This window comes from Sturnira hondurensis, unplaced genomic scaffold (assembly GCF_014824575.4).
Source record: "Sturnira hondurensis isolate 20B ecotype Veracruz unplaced genomic scaffold, ASM1482457v3 Scaffold0000880, whole genome shotgun sequence".
Classification (NCBI taxonomy): Eukaryota; Metazoa; Chordata; class Mammalia; order Chiroptera; family Phyllostomidae; genus Sturnira; species Sturnira hondurensis.
In genome coordinates this window covers 10495997-10507358 of record NW_028073511.1, presented here as the reverse complement: position 1 = coordinate 10507358, position 11362 = coordinate 10495997, and the positions used below count along the sequence as shown (strand labels likewise).

General features: G+C 36.1%; 1 protein-coding gene across 1 annotated transcript; it reads left to right on the top strand.

Annotated features, from left to right (window-relative positions):
* Nucleotides 1-712: 712 nt before the first annotated feature.
* Nucleotides 713-5213, top strand: LOC118994044 (elongation factor 1-beta-like). Its single transcript, XM_037056555.1, has 2 exons — nucleotides 713-785; nucleotides 4438-5213. Exons 1-2 carry the CDS (start codon nucleotides 713-715, stop codon nucleotides 5148-5150), a joined length of 786 nt encoding a protein of 261 aa, XP_036912450.1. The 3' UTR covers nucleotides 5151-5213.
* The last annotated feature ends 6149 nt before the right edge of the window (nucleotides 5214-11362 follow it).

The following is an 11362-nucleotide window of genomic DNA, read 5'->3' as shown; positions in this document are numbered from 1 at the left end:
GACCTAAGATTTTTTATACTCACCTGTTTTAACTCTTCTCTCCTGTCGAGTACTGCCTGTTTTTCATGTGAGGAAGTTTTTATCAGCTGTTTTTTTCCAATAGAGAAATATATTGGAATCTCAGCAATGATTTTAGCTTTTATTCCTGGAAGCCCTGAAAGGGACTATTTTAAAAAATCGAGTTATTTTTATTTGTAATAATATCTCTTTATCCCCCATAAGGTATATGGAGTTTCAGAGCAAAATGACTACTCAAATTTTAGAAACCAACATTCTTCCCAAATATTTTGTGATATGCTTTGCTAAGCCAATGATCAGGTACAAATAGGTGTAATACATGGTCCCTGCCCTAAAGGAGTTGATAATATGTTCCAAGTGACCACACTTGTATTTTATTAACTATTTGGGAGAAGAATAAAAAAAGTGAAAGCATTGTTTGACACTCTGTAAAGATGAGCAGTGCTGAGTGTTGGTGCCTCATGCCAGCACCACGCTGTGTGTGAGACGAAGGTCTAAAGTCCAATCCCTTCTTCACACTTGTCAGGATAAGCCACCTTGAACCTCTCAGAAAAATCAAGAGGAAAACATAACCTGATAAACTAACCTCTACAACCACTCAGTTTATAAATAATCGCTCTTGAAAAGAGTAGCTCTTTGGACTTTGGAGGTCTAGGAAGTTTCTCTATGTGTGTATTTTTATTTTTGTACACACATGAAAGCCTCAGGGGAAGCACAGGCAAACCAACAACAGAGATCCATCTGCCTTGATACCAGCGTGCTCGCAGGTACACCTTCGGTTATGCTTAGACAAGGGGCTTTTAACTGCAATTATCATTGTAATAATTTTCCCTTAAGTAACACTTAAGCAGAGTCTATCTGACATGAATAATTTGATGGAGATACATAAATGTAGAGTATCTAGAGAGGTAAATACAACTTTTTGAACTGCAAATACTGTGTCCAACAGATGATTCTGACCCCGCCCTCATCTTCCCAGACCCCTCTTCTACTAATAACTCCAAATTCATAGGCACGTCTCAGAACTTCCTTCTGAGGTCGATACTGATGTATTTATTTGACATTTCTATTTAGATGTTTCTTAAGCATCCAATTTTAATATGTTCAAAATTAAAGTCTTTTATCTGTCCCCACAAAATGTCCTTTTCCAGTGTTATGTAGCTCTGACCACTGACCACCCAGGTGCTAACACCAGTAACCCAGGTGTGATGCCTTCCTCTCTTTCACACACTCATACCCATGATCCAGTTATGTCAATTTCATATTCAAACCAATCTTAACTCCTCTGAGTTCTCTTCAATTCCACTACCACCATCCTGGTCTACTTCACCATCAATCTAGATTCGTACTAGCCTCATAACAGGTCTGTCCAACACTAGTCTTGTCCACCTCTAATCTGTTCTGCATAAGTACCATAGTCATGTTTTAAGTATAGTAGCACCCTCATACTCAAACTCCTAAATGAAATCTCACTGATCTAGGGTGAAATCAAGCTCCTTGCCATTGTCTTCGAGATATATTGTGCTCAAGCCATACCTACATCTTTACATTGTCTTGTCCCACTCCTGTCCTCACCTACTTTGCTCAGCCGTGCTGGCCTCTTTACATGCCCACCGGTCCCAAAGTCGCTTCTCAAAGCCTCTGTGTAAAGGCTGCTCTTTACCTTCCTGATTCTTCATCAACATGCATGTGTCAGTCTCAGCTCCCCTTTATAAACAGGACTTTTCCTGACCTTCTATTCTAAATTAAGTTGTCCATTATACTCTTCTAACTATCTCACGTATTTTCTTTTATAGCAAGCATGTCTCAACATGTAATTATTTGCTTACTTGAATGCTTTTTTATTTAAGTCTTTCTCATTATCTGTAAGTTTTATAAGAGTAGGGTCTCTATTTTGTAGACTATTTCAACTCTGGAAACTGGCACAAAATAAGTTTCTCAATAAATGTCTCATGAATAAATGAATGAATGAATGCATGAATCAATAATAGATTAGTGAATTTTTGTCACCTAAGAGATGAATAGCAGCATTAGATTAACAGAGTAAATTAAATATATAAATAGACAATAAAAGTTTCCTACCTTGAGGGAGGACATCAAGAGGACATGATCACCAGTAGACTTGAGAAATGGAACCTAGCAATCCGAGGCTCCTCACCACCTCCCTTGTCTTGGAATGTGAGTTCCACTTACCTTCCCTGTCCTGAAAGCTACCCCAAGGACCCAGCTTTGAGATCATATGTTATTGAGACCATCTAGGCAGTACACCTGACTATAAACATTTATGATTTGGGGGGCAGGGGGTGGAGACCTATTGCTCTTGGAACCACCAAAGATCAGCTTCCTGCCACCTACCATTCTGGAGGGATCCGACTCTTTCTTGGATCTCTCCTGGTCTTCTAGATACAGTTGCCAGTTTTCAAACCAACACTGATCCGAGGCTAGGGGCACCAACACACATATCCAGCTCCTCTAAAACCTACCTGAAACCTAACCAATGAACATTTGATGCATAAATTGTTACTGATACCTTTATAAGGTTAGGGTTAATATTTCGTTTCACTTGGGTAAATTCTCAGTTTGAAGTTCACACATATTGAGAGTTGTTTATTTCTTCTCTTCTTTTTTTTTAAAAAAAATATTTATTTTTAGACAGAGGGGAAGAGAAGGAGAAAGAGAAATGTTAATGTTTGGTTTCCTCTCATGTGCCCCGTACTATGTATGTGGCCCGCAACCCAGGCATGTGTCCTGTCTGGGAATTGGACTGGTAACCCTTTGGTTCATAGGCTAGCACTTGTATCCACTGAGACAAACAAGCCAGGACAAATTTTCTTGTCTTCTTAATCTTGGACCTGTTTCAGGACTCTGATTGTCTTTGAGCTTCCCTGTCCCTCTCAAGACTATTACCTCTGCAGCACTATGGAACTCCCAGGTTCTGCAGAGCTCACCCACAACTACCTCATTTACTTGTAACTTTCTACCTGCTGCCTTGTTGACTATAGCATCACGCCCAGTGCCTGCCTTCCCAAAGATGTTTGCTGTCTTTCCTATGCCACGTCCAAGGGAGCAAGCCTCTCTCACTTGTGGTTGCAGGTTTCCCCCAGATCTACTTGGATGTTTTCACATTCCTAAGGTCCACTCCCCCTGTGGATGCTCATAAATGATCTCTTCTCTTGGCTTTCTTCTGTCTCTTTTCCATATCTCCACTAGAACCCAAATGGCTGTTATCATCCTCTGACTCCGTGCCTCAACATTTGTCCATGTAGTCCTCTGATAGTTTCATGTTTAGTTTTTTAAGAAATTGCAAAAGTGGTCTCCAGAAACTGCCAAAATCAGAATGTGAAATGGGAATGTATCATTTTACACTCCCAGCAGCAAAGTATTCTACACCGATCTTCCTCTGATGGTGGCTACTCTGGGAAGAAATTTTATAAAAATGGAGTCCTGCTCCAAGATTGCTCATTAACTAATTATGAGTAATTTCTTCAATGACACCAAGTTTTCCAACTCCAGTTCACAAATTAGAGTTGAGGTTTTTTCTGTCTGAGGCTTATAACCAGTTCTCTTTGATACCTGAAAGATCCTGATTTTGCATGAGAAACATTTGCTGGGGAGAGATGAAGACATATCATAATAAAAATTGTATAATCATATTTTCTGTCTCTTCCTGATTACTGTAATATGATGGCTAAGAGAAGGTTATACTATTTTTCTTCTTTTTTCATTTATATTTTTATTTTATGCAGATTGCATTTATGCTCCTTTGAGAAAAATATGTTATTTGCGCCACGTGACTGAGCTAACATTATATTTAGAAGTATTTTATTAGTCTGCATTTTAATTTTATTCCATTTGTTCTCGTTAAACAACTGTTTGCAACCTCAGACATTTTTGAGCCAACTTTCTGACTCCATATTAGTTCCCAGGCTGTAAAAGTTAAAGCTTATTTGGTTTTTTTTGCCATGACTCATTTAAAAATACACACAAAAATCAACTTGAGAAATTCCAAATGCTGGATGTGTACACCTGTTTTGGTAGTATAATGTTTTGGTTCATACCTAAAGGAAAATACCCATAAATGATATCAGCAATCTTTTAGTAGTTATTTTCTTTACATAAAGAAATATGTGTATATACATACAAACATGTGTTTTAGGGATATATATATATATAAAAGGCATATGTGCATTATACACATATATGAATATATGTTTATATATATATTTATTTATGTGTATATGGTACATAAATTTACAGTGTACATATTCTGTCTAGAATGACATAAAGCTAAGGGATGTCTATGGTATTCAAACTCCATCCTTCAACCCCTCTTTCCTCATACTTCTTCCAGTCCTTCTTTTCAGTCCTCTTCCTCTGCATTGTTTCATTCAAGAAAGTAGAAGCTATCCGCTGACCCAGGAACCCGGCGGCAACAGAGGAAAGAGGAGCGCAGGCTAACAGGAGACCTGAAAATCCCTGCTGGTCTCCAGGCGCTCAACAACTACCTGGCGGACAAGAGCTATGTCGAGAGGTATGTGCCCTCACCAGCAGACATAGCAGTATTTGAGGCAATCTCCGGCCCACCACCTGCGGATTTGTATCATGCCCTATGTTGGTACAACCACATCAAGTCTTACGAAAAGGAAAAAGCCAGCCTGCCTGGAGTGAAGAAAATTTTGGGCAAGTACGGCCCTGCTAATGTGGAAGACACCACAGGAAGTGGAGCTACAGATGGTAACGATGATGATGATGACATTGATCTCTTTGGATCTGATGAGGAGGAGGAAAGTGAAGGAGCGAAAAGGCTAAGAGAAGAACACCTTGCACAGTATGAGTCAAAGAAAGCCAAAAAACCCAGGCTCGTCGCCAAGTCTTCCATCTTACTAGATGTGAAACCCTGGGATGAGGAGATGGACATGGTGAAACTAGAGGAGTGTGTCCGGAGCATCCAAGCAAACGGCTTGGTCTGGGGCGCTTCTAAACTGGTTCCGGTGGGGTGTGGAATTAAAACACTGCAAATACAGTGTGTAGTGGAAGACGACAAAGTTGGAACAGACATGCTGGAGGAGCGGATTACTGCTTTTGAGGACTGTGTGCAGTCCATGGACGTGGCTGCTTTCAACAAGGTCTGAAGTCCGTCCTGGATTGTTGCTCTTAAATGAAAGCTTGAAAGATAAAAAAAAAAAAAAAAAAAAGTAGAAGGACCAGGAACAGGAATGGAGAACTAGAGGGGTGTGGTCTCTTCTCGCAGCCCTTTCCATGCTCTGCACCACGCTGGAGCTGTAGTTCTCCGCTGCTCCTTTCCACGCTTTTCTGAGAGGCACTGAGAAGTAAATGCAGACACTGGGTTCCTGCCAGCTCAAACTTTATTGGTACAAGTTTAGATCATATAGACGTTATTAATCTCTTCTAATCTTTTGTTAGGGGGGTTAGCAATCTATTTAAATTAAGGGATTGGCCTTGCTCTTCAGGATCATTTTCTAGGTTTCAATCTGTAATGTAGATTTTGTTTTGTCTTTTTCATTTTTATTTTTTATCACCATCGTGGTGTCGTAACTGCTCTGTTTCTTTCATCAGGTTTGTTCCTCCCCCCGTTATTTTTCCCCCTCTGACAGTACTGTGGGAGAGATCATGATCAGAATTATATAAGTCGCTGTAAACATATTTTTTCATTAACAAAAAAAGTTTCCTTTTTGTTGTCTGAGCTATTCAGAATTCTTACTTTGTTTTCTTCATTACTGCTATATTCATGATTTGTCAATTTGAACATTTTCGTATTACTTGTCGTTATCGTAAGCCTATTTTCAGTTTGGATAGACAGTAATTTCATTAATGATATCTACAAATATTAAACCCCTCACCTCCAACAGAAACAATTATTTGCCAACCAGAGAACAGCTGTGAGCATAAATTTTATACCTATTGTTTACCTGACATCAATTTCATATATTTTTTGGTTGCTACTTAATTTTTTTATTTGGAAAATCCTACTAATCAAGAAAATTTTCAGAGTGTAATAAAAAATCTCAGCCATGTGTTCAAGAAAAGAAAATAACAGAAAGTAGTGTTGTTGAACACCTACTGTGTGTCAGAGACTTGCTAGGAGTAACACAAATGTGATAATTAAGCGTAGGTTGATACTGAAAAATGTGAAAAGCTGAATAACTGCTTAATTGTTCTTCAGTAGTTAAAATACAGCCTAGCCTGGGAGAGAACAGTTTCTTAAATCATGTTTAACGGTTTCTATTGGTGCAGCACCATGATATTTAAACTCCATCATAGAGAGTAATATGATAAAGGTAATATAAAGGTAATGTGATAATGTTGTGAATTTCATGGACAAACAAGCTAATTTAATGGAAGGAAGACTCTTTCTGTTTTTCTTCCCCATTATAATATTATGACCCTGGGATCATCTTGAAAAATTTGAAGTTTGTATTGCTCATCTGTAAAATTGGGAAGCAACAGTGTATATAGTGACGCTATGTACTAATTGTTTTCTATCTTTGTTATAAAGATGGCCAAAAATAACTGTTGGGATAGTCTTAAACATTTACTGTTACTGCCACCAAATAATCTGGGTTATGCCTTTCTTTTTCTTTCTTTCTTTCTTTCTTTCTTTCTTTCTTTCTTTCTTTCTTTCTTTCTTTCTTTCTTTCTTTCTCTCTCTCTCTCTCTCTCTCTCTCTCTTTGTTTCTCTCTTTCTTCATTTGAGTGTAGTTGATATACAGTACTAGTTATTGATTTCAGGTATACAATATAGTAATTCAACATCTCTCAACTTTATAATGTGATCACCCCACTAATTCTAGTAATCATTCCTCACTGGGAAACGTTATCTCAATATTATTGACTCTATTTTCCTTCACCCTTTTCATCCATTCCCCCTCCCGCCTCTGCTCTGCCTGTGAGCAATACCTTTGGTCTTTGTGTCTACAAGTCTGTTTTTGTTGGCTCTTGGATAATTTCCTGGAAATGTCCTGATACAATGTGTATATTGGACAAAATCCATGTCTGAATAAAGAAAACTGGCAATATGAAAGAGCAGCTACATTTATGTGTGGAGGAACACACCTTAATTATGTTCTAGGAAAAGGAGCAGTGTGTGTTACTTGAACTGGGTTCAAGTCCTGGCTCTGGAACATGTAAATGTCATTTAACCTCTCAATTTCCTTACCTCAAAGAAATGGTGTTAATACCTGTTCTGCCGAATTTATGGTGACATGATTAAGATTAAATTAAGTCACCGTCAGTATCTTTTCTTTCAACTAACACTGGATAAGATAACCTTGAGGTATGAGTCTACGGGTTGTTGTACCTTAGGAAACAATCCTTCCGGTTGCTTGTAGTGTTTATTTTAAGGTTGGTGTTTATCAGTTACAAGTTTCTGAAAATAAACTGTATTTTTTAGAATATTCACTTGCCTTATTACTTCTAACTCTAGACCTAAGTTCTTTTTTCTTCAAATAAGCAAAACATGCATTAAAATGTGAGAAGAGTTAATGTTTATTTCAGAATGATATTTTGAGGTATAGTACTAGATAAATAAGACTGACTTGTTTGGCACAAACAAATTTTGTGATTTTGTTTTCTCACAAATGTTAATGAGACTTTAAAAAATGTCAGTTTTTTTAAGATAAAAATGGATAACTTAAAGCCATCTATTTCAATCCTTGTTTTTGAACACTTTAGTATTTGTTAAACTGAAGTGCCTGTCTGTAAATAATATCTGCTCGTGCTTGCTTTCTTTTTAATGTTTTGAGAAATTTAAATCTGGTGGAAAATACTGATTAACTATTCCAAAACTATTTTGATCATATTTGAAGACCCAAGTGGTACATGAGTAAGTTCTTTAAGTTTTATATTTTAAAAATAATTGAATCTTTGTAATCCTAGGTGTCCATATCCCATGTGTTAGTTGGCACAGAACTAAGTAAATAACCCTTTTTTGTATTCACATTGCAATTTCCCTTTAATGGTTTTGCAATCTATGTTTTCATACAGAGAATATGCCTGCATTAGAAGTAGATGTCACTGGAGCTGTCATTTCAAAGACCTATGATAGGAATCTGAAAGTCTATAGACGATGTTTAAAACAGCAAATTTAGCATTTTGAAGCATTTTTAGCTGTGTTCCTTAAGATGGAGATGTTTATATCCCCAAGTTGATGATCACGACTTGTGGAATACTGCTTATTAATATGAATTACATGTATGGATCAATTTTACTTAAAGTTTATGAGAAAGTTTTCAAACAATATTATACATGCAGCATAAAAATAGATTAACACACTCATCTGTTTCTGTGCATATAGAATACATACATACTATTTCATAAACATATTCTTTCAATACAGAGTTCCCCCAAATATATGTCATTCTTCTAATAAAAGTTAATAAAATTCAAAAGACACATGAGGTAAATGAAATAAGACTCTGGGATGTTTATTTATAATCCATGTTTCAATTCATTTTGACCACAGTGAGTTTTTCTCTGAATTATATTTTAATGTGTTATATCATTTTATGAATTATATTTAAAAGCATATTATATTGCCCTTGTTTTTTGCTGAAGTACACTTTATAGTGGAAAATATTTTAAACTAAATACTTCCCATCTGGCTCTGCCAAGGTGAATGTCTTCCTCACAGCCTTGACTTGCAGTTGCAGCTGATGTGAGAGTATGTCATGGTTGTTTTGACAGTCGGTCATCCTAATCCAGGGATTCGATCCCTGTGGTTTGTCAATTATCCTGCTAACCCTACAGCGAGAGCAACATTCGAGGCACTGAACTGTCACCCAATAACCAAAAAATAATGTCAGGAGCCAGAGAGGCAGGAATGAGACGGCAGATAGTTTTGACAACAAAAGTCAGTGTATTATTCAGCATTTATTTTATTTGTGGGGGCTTGTAACAAATTAATTACTGAGAATCACATGATGACATGTCATCCATTGCTTTGGACATTCTTTTGCATCTAAATTTAAAAAGCAAGGATTTGACTGCTTGTGTAAGTTTTGCTAACAGGGTTTTGAAACATAACTCTATGCTGAAAATGGCTAGATCATCCAAATTTAATTTGATTGTTAGTAATTTTTTTTCACCTGCCTCATGTTTATTGTAATCTTTAGGAAAAAATGCACCTGGAAACTATGTGTATACTCATGAAATTATTTGGAAAGTTACTAGGTGCCCATTGACAGGGAAATGAGTATAAACAAGGGAGGTGGAACTGTGCCTTGTGTATGACAAGACATGCATTCAAAACTAAGAATTTCAAAGGGAAATTTGTTTTGAACCACTCATGATCCTTAATAGTTTAAGGAAGGAAATAAAGGGGACTTTTAAGTGAATACGGTATCTGTCTTAAAATGAGAAAAGGATAATGAGGCTTTAAATCTCTAACTGCTTGCAGACAGGGCCCAATAGAACTCTCTAGTGACACAAGCTAAAATCTACTTAGGCTTTTATTCCGCTCTACTTCATAGTCTCTCTGCACTTTATGTATCAAGTCAAGTATCTGCTATATGCATAAACTAAATGGCAGCCCATAATTAACAAATATAATAGCCTGGGATTTTCAAATAAGCACTTCCTTGGCTATATGGAAACAAGGATTTTTACTTGTGTATGTTTACTCAGGAAAATGTTGAATGAGCTGAAGTTTCTGCTCTGTAAAGTGTAAAATGTTTGAAATTTAAAAGAACTTCATGAAATTCTAATAAATAGTCAAACTGCCTCTTGGCACTTAATAGAGAACACAATTCTTCTGGTTTGGAGGATTCTAAAGTTACTTATAAAATAATGCCTATTTATTTTGGACAATGCAGAAAAATGTAAAGAGAAAAACACACAAACAGAACACACATCATAAATAATTACTTTTAGAATATATATATATCAGAAAACAATATATCACATTTTATGTAGATAATTTTTGTACCCAACCTTTTTCATTTAATGACATAATTCCATATCATAGCAAACTCTTTGCAAATATAATTTTATATTTTAATATATGAATATAACATAATACAGTTAAGTAACCCTCTAATGTTAGATTTTGTATTAGTTAAATTTGAAAAGAAATAAATGATTGTGAGGAATAACACTTATTTCTGATTCATTTTAGACTTATTTCTCATTTTTATTTTAGGGTAGATTTGCTTCTAGTAAAATTACTAAGTCAAAGGCTATCAATAATTTTTATCATCTGGATCATCTGGGAAGACTTCAGATCTTATTTAAAGTTAGTGATTAGCATTTGAAATTTTCTTAGCTCCTTAGTATATTGCTAATTTCTCTTTTTTTAAAGGCTGTTACAGATATAACAGATCTATAACTATTAGTCATTAGGGTTTCTGAAAATAAAAACATGTCATGGCTGGATTCTAATGTTAGGATGAAGAAATGCTTATGTTTTACTCTAGGCATTGTTGTCTAGTTCCAGTGGCTGAATCAAAAACTGATATGGTGTATGGCAGATTCCATTTTTGTGGGTTTAGATTCCACTCTTACTTGCTAACTGTATTCTCAGATTACTTAACCTCTGTGCTTTACTTTCTTCTTCTATAAATGAAGTTAATATTATTGCCCATGTCTTTGGGTTGCAGAGAGGATTAACGTGGATAAATGTACACGATCTGTGTTACACAGTGCTTGACACAGGAGAACCCACCAGTGAATGTGAATTGCTGCTACTGCTTGAATATAGCCATTAGCAAATAAATGTGTATTCGTATTTTATAAGCATTGCATTTATTGTGAGGAAGTCAGGAATAGCAAATATTGTCATTATGTACACAATGCCAGTTAAACAAGCTTTTAGATGTAACAATAGATACTTCTTTTTAAAAGTAGAATGTGATACAGTAGTAATTATTCTTGCCTGCTGGGGAAAACAGAGAGGTAAGATACTAGTAAGTGTCACTGTTTGGGTTACGTGCTATGTGTGTTATTAGTTATACATGTAAGAATTCTCCATTGGTATTATGTATGTAGCCCAGAGCTTCTCAAACTGTAATGTGCATATGAATCATCTGGGGATCTTATTAAAAAGCAGGTTCTGATTTTGTCGCAAGTCTGGGGTGGGCCCTGAGATTCTGTATTTCTAGCAGATCCCAGGTGGTGTTGATGGTCCAATGGCTGTATTGAGTAGCAACTATTTAGAATTTTTAAAAAAAATGAGGCTATTGGAGTTTAATACTGAGTTCTTAAATTTTTAAAAAATATTTTCTTTTCTAGCATTTTGCTTTGGGCATGTAGTATATTTGCATGTTAATGAATTTGAATTTCAGTGGGAAGTCAACACATTGATATAAAACTAATATCCTCAAAACAGTTC

Bases quoted from the DNA above. Each gene is read 5' to 3' on its own strand.
- LOC118994044 (XM_037056555.1), top strand. From the start codon at position 713: ATGAAAGCCTCAGGGGAAGCACAGGCAAACCAACAACAGAGATCCATC. The intron at 786-4,437 runs GTACACCTTCGG...CCGCTGACCCAG, and splicing joins TGATACCAGCGTGCTCGCAG to GAACCCGGCGGCAACAGAGG.